This window comes from Penicillium subrubescens (genome assembly GCF_028828155.1).
Source record: "Penicillium subrubescens strain IBT 31985 chromosome Unknown utg000002l_segment0_segment0, whole genome shotgun sequence".
NCBI lineage: Eukaryota > Fungi > Ascomycota > Eurotiomycetes > Eurotiales > Aspergillaceae > Penicillium > Penicillium subrubescens.
This window is the reverse complement of record NW_026643152.1, coordinates 2,365,113-2,378,839: the sequence shown is the minus strand read 5'-3', so window position 1 is coordinate 2,378,839 and position 13,727 is coordinate 2,365,113. Positions and strand designations below refer to the sequence as shown.

The following is a 13,727-nucleotide window of genomic DNA, read 5'->3' as shown; positions in this document are numbered from 1 at the left end:
CCGGGGTTTGCATCCGCGTACCGGAATATCATTCATCATCACTTGCAGTGCACGGGCAAGACTTTTGGGAAGGAGGGGTTATCATGTTATTATTCGCAGGGAGGTTTCAGTGTCAGTGTCAGCGTCAGCGTCAGTGTCAGTGTGAGCCTGCAAATGTCAAGGGGGTCGAGGGTCGAGACCTCGAGGGAGTTTGGTTTAGCTTCCGTGCCGTTATTCGGGAGGGAAGTGGGGTTGGTGGTAAGTTGGCATTGGCAATGAGGGATTAGAAATTACTGTAGGGGAGCGGAGATTGGGGATTGGATCTGAAACTTGAAACTTGAAACATGTGGTCGTGCGTCTTGATTTTGGTAGAGGGACGGGATGATGATGGATGGCTGGCTGGCTGGCTGGTGTGGTGAGATTCTAGACCGTGGACTAGGGAGGGGTCTTTATTTTCCTGGGGATGCTGAGTATTTGGGATTGGAGGGTTGTGGACGTTCAGGAAGGTGTATAGTAGTATACGGGAGTTGATACTACTGAGGTTGTGAATACACACATGTGAGGCGGGCTGGTTGTCTATAGTATGGGCTTCATGAGGGCCTCCTAGAAATGATACCGGCCCCAGATAGACAGAGGAGATGGAAATTTTGCTTCACGCTGCTTCCGTTGGCTAGCATTTTTTACAAGGACAGGCTGTCCATTCTACTGTATCGTTGTCCATTCCCAGACTGCTCTTGTGAGGAATTTTGCCCTGCTATACTTCCTGCCTTCCCATACTCATACCTCGAATGCTATGATTGCGTGGAATCAATGCCTTCGGCCATTTATACACGCCGCAGGTGGATAGACGGCCCGCGAATAAGGCCAGGAGTTGATTCGAGGCTTGGGTCAGATGCGGTTCATACACATGGCGCGTAAGACCCTGATAAATGAAGTAAGACGACAGGGATTGAAGTCATTAGCTGCTAAACTGACACGGGCAGATGTCCGTCGATATTGTCCACCACTTATTGGATCCAATCAGTTTAACCTACTTACGACACTACTGTACCACCATGATCATATTGAAGTTGAAGAATTCTTTAAATTTCAAATGCTAGCAAGGCAAAATACATGATCCAGAACCATGGCCCATACTGCTGTTTTTGACCCCGAATACTTTTCCTTTTCATGGTTGTTGTGAACCATTGAATACCCTTCGCCAATAGCGAAACCAAAATAACCCATTTTTCATAATCGTGAACTCGTAGCTCTGTTTGATTTTTTGAGACCCTGAGCTGTATGGGGGTCTAAATCGAGGCAGGAAGGTCCTGCGTGCCGAGCGCTTGGACGATGCCGCCGGCCAGAAAGCTCATTTCGTCCGGACATACATCGACTCGACCGTTGGTCAGACGGTCCAGGAGGAAGTGCTCGACTTTGTTAAGAAGGACTCGATGATGGTTCTGGGGCGGCTCGAGTGAGCCGGCAGCGGCCTGCTCGACGGCGATATCTTGCTTGCGGAGACCGACGAGGTCGTCCAGCTCAGCCACGGAGAGGAGGTTGCGGAAGACACCGATGACATGAGTCTGGATCGAGTCAAGGTACATGCAAGGTGCGTCGTCCGGATGCATGGACTCGGTTTCTTGGCCCAATCTGATATTGTCGGCCTGGGTGTGAATGTATGACTTGTATTTGGCGTCGGCAATCCCGTGCATACCGTTCATGTACGCAACAAACAGCTGGCGATCTACGTCGACCGCATCGCGAGTGAATTCTTCGGGATGGTTGGCACCACTGCGGATGAACTCGCGGTGGGGGTGAGCGCTGTCATCCTCGTTGTCACTCTCGTCCTCGGAATGGAATGAAGAGCTCGCCGATCCGGATTGAAGGGCGAGCATCATCATCTCATGACATGTCATCTCGGTCTCAGGAGTCTCGTCGTCCTCTGCACAAGCAGGGTTTTCGATGTATTCGATTTGGGGAGCAAATCGCACGGAAGCCTCAAATCCGATAAAAACATCGTCGAAAGTGTCAGTGCGGTCCTCCCGCGTCTCAGGAACATCCCCCGATGTCTCCTCCCAGATAGAAAAATCGGACATGTCGTCATCATCGTCCTCATCTTCATCATCCTCCGAGAGGGCATCGTAATCAAATTCAATATCGTCCGAGCCGTAGCCGGACTCTGATTCAGTGTCATCGACTTCGTCATGGATGTCGGAAGTGGAGTTCTTCAAGATCGACTTCAAGAACGGGTGGATAGTTGTGGCGCGTTTGTCGATAAAGGTCTCGACACTGGACTGCAGGGGAGCGGGATTGTTGGAAGAGACAGACACTTCATCAGAACCGTAGCAACTGTCATGTGAGAAGGACACTTCCAGGTGGGCGAAGGTGGAGGAAAGAGAATCCCACGACTGTCTGTGGGTGGCGTGTGTGGCGGCCATCTTAGGCGGTGGTATGTTTGCGAAAGAATCGTTGTGGTACGACGAATTATCCTGGCAAATTTCGAGCCTAGCTATGGCCAGGTTCGTCGCGATGGGTAGAGGAATGTTGATAACTTAGTTGAAATTCGAAACAATGGAGTGGCGAGGAAAGCCTCGAATGCACGGAGAGAGATCCATGGTGAGGCACACGGTGATCGTGCGATCGCTTAAGGGAACTTGACGGGGCAGCGCCCAGCAAGAGTAATCTGAAAATACATGATGTGCGGGTGTCGGGTTTAGTAGGTTGGTTTCGTCGAGGTCTTTCCTCTTGCAATTCGAGTCTCACTGAGTATGTCGCTCAGAGGTTCACACAAGGCAGATGGGGCAGTGAATGCCGTCAAAGGTAGGACGGCTGGAGGGAGGGAAAATCCTCTCGAAGTCGATTGTGTTGTGAGAGTAGTGAGGAGGGCGAGAAGGCGAAGGAGGTGGTGGTACTTTCGCGACGCGATGCAAGCGGCACCGGAATGTCAAGGGGTGTGGCGGGGCCTTCACGCTGGTGGAGGAACGTGATGCGACCTGCGAGAAGTGTGTTGGATTTCGAGAAAGATGATGAAGGTGGATAGTCGGTTGAACAAGGTGGGACAGTGAGGAGAAGTCGAGATGACCGAGGTGAGAACCCACGTTTCGCGGGGTGCCTCGTCAGAGGGGTCGTTGAGTCACCGGCAAATCCTCAGTTGGGGAAGTCAGCGGCAACCGTCGGAGAGGCGAAGGTTGCGGGAAAAAGGTAGTCTCAGTAATACGGGTGAGCGAACTGAGTCGAGATAGTAGTCGAGAGGGGTTGGTAAAAAGAAGCAAAGAGGATCAAAAGAAACGAGAGATGTAATTCTTTCAGCTGACCAGGTTTCTCTGGTCGGTGGTCGCCTCACGGGATTCTCGTCATTCTGAGTCAGCCGCCCGCGCTCCGATCAATCGATTGCTCCGATCCGCGGCTCAATTGCCGACGAGTTTGGACAGCTTTGATGCCCTACGAAAGAGCAAGGGGAACGGGTCTTGCAAGTGCAAGGAGCCAGTCAATTAAATGCTCTTGGAAGATCCTTTCGTGAAATATCTGAATAACTCGAAGACCGCGGCCTTTAAAAGCGACGTCAACGAGTGATCCGATGCGGGTTCGACAATCTTCTAGAAGGCGGCTCGCGGGATTACAATTATCATCACATCGGAAGATGACCTCGCCAGTGGACTTCTTTTACAAATCACTCGTTCAGGGACAGCATGTTTACTAACATACTGACATGTTGAAGACAAGCCTAGCTTACATAGTCTTTTAGGACTTCCACCACCAAAGACGAGCTTTGTGCCCAATGACGGACCGACTGTTTACCAAGTCGAGTTTATTATGAGCTGGTACTATCACCCAAGTCCATCAAACGAGTGTTTGGACATACCAGCCCCCATTAGTATGCCTCATGCTAGCCTTAGGGTACGCGTTGGCTGAGGTGCCCATGTCCTGCATGGGGTCTGTTTAGCGACTAGTCTGGCTTCAGACACTATGCCTTGTAGTTGGCACTATTTGAGCGCCCAAGCCCAAGGGGACACGAAAAAACAAAGACTCAGCGACGTTCCTTGTATACATTGACACGTTTCAACGAGATATCAAAGCAATGCCAACTCCTGTCGCAAGTTACTCGGGTGTATGCTGGCGCCGACACGTCATCGCGCGCCTAACCCCCCGGCTCACAAACAAAGAAACTCTCTGTTTTCGACATTCGACCTCCAAAATACCCTCCAGTCATAGTTCAGCTACCCTTGTCCGGATTTGGCTAACAGTGGCCTGAGAAAACAAAGAATACCCAAGGAACTGTCAGGTCCCCCTGTCGCGATGCCCTGGACTGCGCTTTGACTTCGCGACCCTGCGACAGATCAAAAAGGGTTTCTTTCAAGCGTGGCTTGAACAAGAAACCCTGATGCTTTCGATCATTTTCTTCAGTGATCTTCAGCCACGATGTGCCGAGAGGGTTGATAATTATAGAATCGAGCTTCAATTCGAGAAGAGCCAACCACAGGCGCGTCCTGGACGATGATCCCCTGCAGATCGGAGCTTTCTTTTGCACACTATATTTGGTACAGGGCTTCCAACGGTCAAACAGCCTTCTCGAATGCCAAAAGACTGTTCGGTGCATTGTTGGAGCGGGCGTGACATTCCTCCCAGCCTTCAAACATGCTCGGCCCACATTCCAGTCCTATCTGCTGTCTGGCATTGGGCAACGCTACAGCGGTCTCTCCACGGTAGGGTTGTACTGACTAATGATGGAACAGAAGGACGAAGATGTGAGCCTACGAGGACAAGTCCGAGTCAAGGGCAGCAGATTCAATCAATACTCCGAGTCAGCCGGGGCGGAGCCATTGACGATTAGATCACCACTGTCATGACGCATACACTGAAGAGAGGGTAGGAATTCTTGGGGACTGACTGACTGACCCACTTGGACAACTATATGGGCTCTGGTTCCTCCTGGACGGCTCGGCGAGTCCCCCGATCCAATGCTCCAATCTTCCTCTATACCACCATAGGAGCTTTGACGATCTTAATGGAGGGTGTTGATTTGATATGCCTATACTCTCGCTCTCTAAAACCCCACTCCCCGCCACTGTGACTTATTCAAAAACCTGCTTCTGGTTTAGTGAGGGAGGGTTGCATTCCCACGGGTGGCTATCCGAACAGACATCCACTCTGGGGGTGGACACCGTTTGGAAGCTCCAGTAGCTCGTCAGGACTTCCGGGCCTCACGATTGGTTTATCTTGCTTGAGGGAGTCCTCTGTCATTCCTTTGGAGGCCGGTGGATCCGATAATGAGCCAACCGGGTCTTTCACTGTACATTCTTGACACCTCTTGGCCAGTTCTCTGGAATGTATGCAGAAACTCCGAGGCTGGGACTGTCCGCAGCCTTCAAATACTCGCCTCAAGCTGTTTGTTTGCTTTGCTTTCTTTGCATACTCAGCAGTGTTTTCATCAATTGCCAAACAGTCAAACAGTCTTTTGTTCATTTTGCATACTGTTTTGCATTGAATTCAGCTTTTGCATACTTTGCATTATTTGACTCTTTTTGATCTACTCGACCTACTAGATCTACTACGCTTCTCTCGACTCTCGGCTTACCCGGCCGATCCCCGCAGCTCAGTCCAGCCCTAGGCAAATCAACACGAACCTCCCGCTCAGCCGCGGTTCGTTGACTTTTTGTGGTTGCCAATCATCGTCGATTTTGCTGCTCACCTGCTGTGGCCGCAAACGGAATCTCAAAGCAAGATGTTCGCCCAACCATTCGATCACTCTTTCAATGATCTATTTAACCAATACGTCAATATGGATACTTCGGCCCCCGATTGCAAAGATCCCACGCTCTCGAGTCACTTTGACCAGCTCTTCCCGCTGGACTCTCTATCGAGTGATTGTGGCGATCTCTCCCCCACTGTCTCCACTCTGAAACGCCATCGTCAGTCGCCGCAACCTTGGACTCAAGACTGGTCCCTGCAGGACGATTGCTCTGCTGGCGATCAGTTCGCCTTTCAAGACACTGTTCATCCCTCTGCCATCTCCGACCTGGCTTTGAACACCTTTGAAGCCTCTTCCCGTCCTGCTGTTCCTACCCGGATCCCTACTGCTTCTCCCTCTACTCCCCCGGCTACTCCTCAGCGTAAGGCGAACAAAAGTGCTCTCGTTACTCCCAAGTCCATCCGTCATCGTGATCCGAATGAGCGTCGGGCGCTGCTGCGCAAGCAAAGTTTCTCCCCCAGCTTGATGCGATCTTCTATCCAAAAAGGAAGAATGGCTTATCCCGAGGCCTGGGCCCAGAGGATTCAAAACTTCACCCTCACTGGCTCGGATGATCGCCTTCCTTTGTCTCCCCCACCTTCCGATGTTCTAATCCAACATGAGAATATCTCCGGCGACACCACCACAATGAACCACCCCAGAAACTCTGCCGAGATGGCTGCTCAGTATGATGCGCGCCTCTTCCACCAATCTCCTGCTGTCTCTATGCCATCTCCCTCTGTCGGTGCCCTAGCCCGTCATCAGCATCAATATATGAGCCACCCTAGCTCCTCGGCTTTGACCAACTCGAGCCCTCCTTCTGCAGATGAGATCTTTTCTTCGTCGCACTCCTCAGATCCCCACTCTCTCTCTTCATGGCAATCAGACTCCCTCGCCACCTCTCTCTCCTTCACTCCCGATCTCCAGAGCCATGACGCTCAGTGGTGGTCTCCTATGCCTACTCGAGTCGCCCAACAACAGACCAACTACCAAACTATGGTCACATCACCCGCCCCTCAGCGCTCTTTGCAGAGCGTCGCCGCCCAAAATGACATGATGCAAGGAGGGCTGATGATCCAAATGGATCCCTCCTTTGACATGTCCGGCGAATCGTCCATGCTTCCCATGAGCAACCAGAAGTTCATGACTCCATTCACCGCTCCTCAAGCCCACAACATCTCCCGCTCTCCATCACTCTCTCCTACGGCTGGCTCTTCACCAAAAGATACACGCAATGGTGTCAAGGGAAACCACAACCGCAAACACAGTCGCAAACTCTCGGGCCAAAGCATGACTGGACCCAAGCCTACAAAGAGCTCCACTAGCCCACGTGGCTCAAACAAGTCTGTCAGTGTGTCGTTTGTCAACTTCACCGCCCATGACAGCAAGAAAATCCTCACTGGTGTCGCTCCCTCTGGCAGCTCCAAGACAAAGGCCCGTCGGGAGCAGGAGGCCAAGGATCGACGCCGCAAATTGAGTGAGGCTGCCCTTCGTGCCGTTCGCAATGCCGGCGGCGACGTTGAGGCCTTGGAAGCCGTCTTGTGTTAACCTGCATATCATTTTTTCTTCTTGATTGTGTTTTTTGATTGCCTTGATATCTCTGTACGTCACAGCCGGTGTTTTGTTTTCTTGGGACTTTTTATATCATTGGAAATATTTGTTGCAGGGTCGGTCTGGTGTCTGGTCTTTTTCTCTTTGCGTTTTCAGCTTTGGTCTTCGGGTTATACTCTAAAATTTTAGATTTACCCTACATAATGTTTAGACATATTCATCAAAAGATATTGAACTTCAAGCCCCCCTCTTTTCCGTACTTTGTGAGGTAAATCTGAAGTTGAATATGCTAATGATTATTTCTTTGGTGCTAAACTTGCAGTAAACACGGCCGGATGCTTTATTTCAGGATGCTTGAGTCGCCAGCATGCCAATGATGAGTAGCTCTTCCAGATACTGATACTTTTTACCATCTTAGATCAATCGTTTGCTAATTTATAACTCGGGTTTGAGCTTTCTTCCTTTCTTCTCTCTCTCATCACACACACATCTCTACAAAGCTTGCACACACTCACGAGCTTTCTCTGCGCGGCCTGTCTTGGGCCTAATCAAGGTATGTCCCTACTTGTTGGTGCTGAAATCACACTGTCAAACTCCTCCATTTGATCATTATCTTGTTATCTCCATTTTCACTATCTCTTGTTTATCTGCATTACATGTGACATTTCTTACGCCCCTTCCATTCCCAATTTCCGGTCAATTCAGCCTGTATCTGTGACCAAATCCTGCAATTGCTGCCTCAAGTCGTGCTTTCCTGGCTATGTTCCCTAATCCCTAACTGCACCACTCCACCTTCCTCGCCAATCATCCGGAATTTGCTCAATTGTCTCCGTTGCTATCTGTTCCCTTCTGGGGACACCTTCCTGACTCCACATTTGCTACCATTGAATCCAAACAACACGCTCTGCCTATCACAATATTTGCTATTTGGATACCGGCTTCGTTTGTTCTTTCACGGAAAAGTCCGGCCTCAATTGCTAACAATTGCTCCAGATATACAAATACTCACCCTCGACTTTGACTCTTCTCCTTTTTCTCCCTCCTCCCTACCTCCTCCCTACCTCCTCATCCTACTCATATCTATCTCCTTTCCTTCGACTCTTTCCCTCAGGATCTCACACTGGGTCATCCAGAGCCCAGTCTTGTGACAGATCCTTCTCTATCTATAAAGCACCTTTCATCTCCGTACCTTCCTCCTCCGATTTCCTCCTTACATTTTCATCCAACTCACTCGACATACTCCCTATTCCATCCATACCTGCATCAGACCAGTGAATCAAGACACAATGTCTGGATCCGGTCGTGGTGGTTCGGGCCGTGGTGGCTACAGTCGCGACGGTTCTGGTCGTGGTGGCTCATCTCAGGAAATGCATTACCGTGGTGGCCGACCTGGCGGGGACGATGGTTCTCGTGGTGGCCGCGGTGGCTATCAAGGTGGCCGACCTCCTAAGGAACCTCTTGTTGATCCCAGGTATGTATTATACAATCATTGGGTTTTTTCTGACAAACACACTAACATCGTTATACAGCGTGGTGTGGGAGAACCCGGTGAAGGTTCCGAATGAGACCATCAAATTCGAGGACAAATGGATTTCCGAGAACAAGGGCAAACGTGCTGAAAAGGGCCAACTGGCTTTGCGTCCTGCCTATGGTACCAAGGGAAAGTCCATTGTCGTGCGGGCGAACTACTTCGAGATGGAGCTCAAGCCAACGGCCAAGTTCCACTCCTACATCGCCAAGATCGATCCGGAGCCGAAGGCCAAGCGGCATCTGCGTGAGATCTGGAAGAAAGTTCTCTCACACCAAAAGATCGTTGAAGTTGGGGGTGCCTGCGACAATGCCACTGAACTGGTGACTTTGGGAAGCCTTGGTGACATGCCTATCATCAACATCCAAATCCCGGAAAAGGATGACAGTCACAAGGACTACAGTGTCACGCTGAAGCTTAATGGTTCTGGTTTAATCGACCACCATGACCTCCTCAATGCCCTCGCCAACCCCCGGAAAGTGTCCCCCACTGATAACGAGGCCATTGTGGTGCGGGCCCTGAATATTCTGATGGCTGCCTATCCCGGCACCCAGAGGGATGTTATCACTCTTGGCAAGGGTAACAACAACAAGTTTTTTTGGGTCAGTGACGATCGGAAGCAGTGGGCAAAGCTCGATGATACTCTACAGTGCCTTCGTGGTTACTATGCTAGTGTGCGTCCTGGAGCTAGCAGTTTATTTCTCAACCTGAGTGTCAACCACAGCGCATTTTACAAGCCCGGCAAGTTGGAAGATCTGTGGAATGTGGTTCCGCCGAATTATCGTACGGACCGTCAGCTCTTCAGCAGATACGTCAGGATGCTTCGAGTCCAGTGCAGTCACCTCAAGGATCCCGGCGAAAATGGCGAAAAAAACGCTGTCCCTCGCGTCAAGACCATCTGGAGCCTTGCGGACCCGGAAGATGGAAAGAACGAGCCGAATCCGCCCCTCTTTAAGGAGATTGCGCAAAATGGAAGCACACCGGAAACCAGAAGACGGGCATTTGGAGCTGATGCGTACAGCGTCAGGTTCTTCCATCGAGGGAAGAATAAACATGTGACCGTCGCGGAGTACTTCCAGGATGGTATGTATACAGCTTTCAAACCGTTTCCCTCTCTCATTTCGAAATATGAATGTGCTAACAAGGCTCGGTAGAGTACAAGATGAAATTGAAGCCGGGCTTGCCATTGTTGAACGTCGGCAACAACGCTAGACCTGTCTATCTTCCTATGGATGTCTTGACGATCCCCCTGGGTCGGTCTTCCGCGGCGAATTGAACTTGACTCAGCGCCAGAATATCATCGGGTTCAGCTGCCGGCAGCCTCCACAAAATTACAAGTCGATCAAGGAGCACGGCCTCGATATCACTGGAGTGCAGAACAACGCCACGAAGAAACTCGGAATGAGAGTCCAGGATGAAATGGTTGCCGTGCCTGCTCGAATTCTGAATCCTCCGGTCGTGGTGTACCGAAATGGCAAAAAGCCGCAATCGAAACCGGGTGTATGGAATTTGTCACAAGTGCAATTTACCAAGAGTCCTTATCAAACCAAGAAGTGGGCCGGTGTCTTGATCAAGACCCCGAGAAGCAGGGACCCTGGAGCTTCATCGGTATCGGCGCTCAAGGCTTTCGAGACGGAGATGGCAAAGTTGGGCATGAGTGTGAAGGGCCTCGTCGGGGGAATTAAGACCGTCAATCTTCAGGATAATCTCAAAGAACAGCTTGATCAACTCGACGCATTGATCTCCAGTATCAAAGGACAGCAATTTGACTTCGTGGTCATTATCATGCCCGTCGGCGCGGATCGAGTTTTCGACCATCTCAAATGGCGTGCAGATACCGTGGATGGGGTTGTGATCCACTGCTGTTCTGTGGACAAGATCACCCCCCAACGAGATCCCGCAAATTTCCAGTACTTCGCCAATAATGCCATGAAGATCAATCTTCGCTTGGGAGGTGTTAACCAGTCGCTCGATCCTTCGTCTTCTGCACTGATTGCGGCAGGCAATACTATGGTTGTTGGCCTTGATGTGACCCACCCCTCACCTACTGATCCTGACAAGTTTCCAAGCATTGCTTCCATTGTCGCCAGCACCGATAAGTCAATGGGGCAGTGGCCTGGTCAGGTCAAGATTCAAACGCGCCGAAAGGAGAACGTTGAACACTTGGTCGAGATGATGAAGGCACGTCTCCAGCGCTGGAAGAAGGACAACGGAAAGTTCCCCGAGAATCTTGTGATCTTCCGAGACGGCGTTAGCGAAGGCCAGTATGATATGGTACTGAGCGACGAGCTGCCCCAGGTCAAGAAAGCCTGCGAGTCGTGCCGTTGCAGCACCAACATCACGGTCCTGGTGGGTGGCAAGCGTCACCACACACGTTTCTTCCCGACCAGCAAAAATGATTGCGATAATAATAACAACTGCAAGAATGGCACCGTGGTTGATCGTGTCATTACCCGCCCTTTCTACTGGGAGTTCTTCCTTCAGGCGCAGACTCCAATCCAGGGTTCGGCTCGTTCAGCCCACTATGTGGTCATTCACGACGAGATCTTTACAAACTCGAAGGTGAACCGTGAAAATCCAGCGGATGCCATTCAACAGCTGACCCACAACATCTGCTACATGATGGGTCGCTGCACTCGCTCGATCAGCTACAGCACTCCTGCTTTCCTGGCGGACCGGTTTGCCGATCGTGCTCGCAAGTACGTTCGCGCTTACTACTACGACCAGCAGATCCGGCATCGTAACTATAACCCTCCTGCTCCTGCTGATGGGGTTACTGTTTTGGCAGAGCGGCTTCGGGAGACTATGGTCTACATTTGAAGCACGCTTTCGACTTTCCAGATTGTCCAGTTTCACAGAGGCTTGATCTTCTGTTTGCACTTTATCATCGGTTTACCTTGCATATTCTTATTCTGCTTGAAGCTCAACATGCCTCGCGAATATCAGAATGCTTAAGGTGGACTTTGATGTTTATTAATTGCCATACCCTCGGGAACACACACACAGAAAAGATGATGTGATGGTCTCTTGAGATGGAGATTGGCAACTTTGAGAAAACCAAAGAACTAAAAACATATGGAAAAGGTGGAAAACTTGAAAAAAGGGGACGGTGCGATTGGCTTTGAACATTTGCTTTTTTTGCTTTTGCATTTGCTTTTGAGATTTTTTTGATGCGTTCATGACTACAAAATACAAAAAAAAGTGCCTTCGGGCCCCAAAAAAATGGTATCTCCCCTTTGTAGAATTCGTAGTTTTTGTCGACGATAGTACACTGAGAAATTAGGATGGTAGAAGTCGATTGGGGTACTGTTAGGACTGGCCCATCCTAACGTTATATACGCTACTCATTTCAGTCCCAGGCATGAGAGAAGATGAGTTCTAACCTCTATCCTGTCTAATCTTTTAGCTCGTTTGGTTATGTGTGCCTGGGGGCGAACGATTACAGTTACAATTATGAAAATGGAGGTTGAGAATAGAGTTTGTGTATAAGACATGGAAGAAGTTAAATTAATGTACAAAGGCTTGGATATTGATATTCCAAATCATTATGTAGCCAGAGAGAGACGAGTGGAGAAGAAGACGGTGATCTTGATGCTGCAGCGTGATGATAGACACCCATCAACTTGGGATTCATATGGCTGCATTGAACAGAGGAATTTCCAGTCTCCGGTACCAGTATGACTGGACGTCTTCGATAGGGAGAAATCAAGATCGCTGCTGGTGGCAGTGTTTCGCGATGAAGAACGTTCATCTACGGAGGTTTCAATGACTGCGCATGGCCTGCAGCAAATCTTCGAATAATGCAATCCCCAATTTTTTCCATTCCAAGAATAGGTTTCGATATCGGGAGAGATGCCCCTTTCGACACTCCGAGTTTCTTCAGAGATACCCCGAATCGATCCAGCGTGTATGCGGGAAATGTCGTCGAAATTCGTTGCCGAGAGTCCATTCTTCTCACCTACCTTGGTACTCGATCGATCTTGTGGATGATATTTCACCGTTTCGATGAAGGAGTCCACGACTCGGGCTGCCAAGTGTCTCCTGGATTACCGGGGTTGGCTTTCGCCCACGGGTCTTCTTTCACGGGCTCAGGCTTAGCGGGCGCAGGTTTGGGGGTAGATGTTGATGGAGCGGACGCCGAGGCATTTTGAGAAGATTCGGTGGCTGGATTGGCCGCAGAACCGCTAGTTTCTGTGGGTGTAGGCGGTTGTTGGGTCTTTGGCTTGTCAAGGAAGGACGGCTTGCTGGCCCAGCGTTCATCGGCGAGTCGGGCGAGTTGCTTGATCTGCGCCTGGCGGATCAAGTCCTGCTGTTGTTCCTCAAGACTCGGCGGATGTTCTCGGACATATCGAAGCCATTGATGCCATTGCGCTATCGAGTCAGAAAGAGTCAGCCATATATCTTCCGCTAAAGGCGTGAAGCTCGGTGTGGCAAAACACCCCCGGACCTCCTCGGATGCGACAAAACTAACGCGAGACCTGGACATCTCCATAATGTGTTTTGGGGTCGAATTTCACAATGCGGCGGAATCGATTGGCGTTCACAACGTCCTTGAATTCCCAGAAGGTGTTTCCAGCGAGGTCCTGGCCTAGTAGGGGAATGGTCAGCAAGATCGGCGACTTTCCATGAGCAATGCGCGTTCAGCACGAGGAAGTTGAATGACAGTAACACATACCGACAAGGACAGAGCGTCGCCAGGGTAGCCGAAGGCTCTTCCACTTGAACCAGAGACTGTTCACCATGGTGTTTGTTGCGACAAAGAATGAGGAGAAGGAGGCGTGGAGAAAAAGTGGTTCGCGGGTAAAAAGAACCACCAGAACCGCCAGGAACGTCATCGACGGAGCCGAAATAAACAGCCCCGAGCATTCCATTCCACCTGCGCCTCCTTAACTCTTTCTCTTTTCTCCCCTCCAAGGGCAACTTCATTCAGACGGATTTTCTAAATTTGAGGCTTGATAT

At 50.4% G+C, this 13,727-nt stretch overlaps 4 protein-coding genes across 4 annotated transcripts; 2 read left to right on the top strand and 2 right to left on the bottom strand.

Annotated features, from left to right (window-relative positions):
- Positions 1-1,268: 1,268 nt before the first annotated feature.
- Positions 1,269-2,399, bottom strand: N7473_002241 (uncharacterized protein; the record flags this gene model as incomplete). The annotated part of the gene is made up of 1 exon (XM_057148181.1): positions 1,269-2,399. One exon carries the CDS (start codon positions 2,397-2,399, stop codon positions 1,269-1,271), a length of 1,131 nt encoding a protein of 376 aa, XP_057011835.1.
- Positions 2,400-5,683: 3,284 nt separating this feature from the next.
- On the top strand, positions 5,684-7,237 carry wetA (developmental regulatory protein WetA; the record flags this gene model as incomplete). Its single annotated transcript, XM_057148180.1, has 1 exon — positions 5,684-7,237. One exon carries the CDS (start codon positions 5,684-5,686, stop codon positions 7,235-7,237), a length of 1,554 nt encoding a protein of 517 aa, XP_057011834.1.
- A 1,289-nt stretch (positions 7,238-8,526) lies between these two features.
- N7473_002239 (argonaute family protein) lies at positions 8,527-11,588 on the top strand (the record flags this gene model as incomplete). The annotated part of the gene is given in 4 exon segments (XM_057148179.1): positions 8,527-8,711; positions 8,770-9,851; positions 9,914-9,963; positions 9,981-11,588. The coding sequence occupies 4 exon segments, from the start codon at positions 8,527-8,529 to the stop codon at positions 11,586-11,588; spliced, it is 2,925 nt and encodes a 974-aa protein (XP_057011833.1).
- Positions 11,589-12,283: 695 nt separating this feature from the next.
- On the bottom strand, positions 12,284-13,558 carry N7473_002238 (uncharacterized protein). Its single transcript, XM_057148178.1, has 3 exons — positions 13,444-13,558; positions 13,240-13,356; positions 12,284-13,139 (listed from the first exon to the last, which is right to left on the bottom strand). Exons 1-3 carry the CDS (start codon positions 13,508-13,510, stop codon positions 12,763-12,765), a joined length of 561 nt encoding a protein of 186 aa, XP_057011832.1. The 5' UTR covers positions 13,511-13,558; the 3' UTR covers positions 12,284-12,762.
- Between the last annotated feature and the right edge of the window lie 169 nt (positions 13,559-13,727).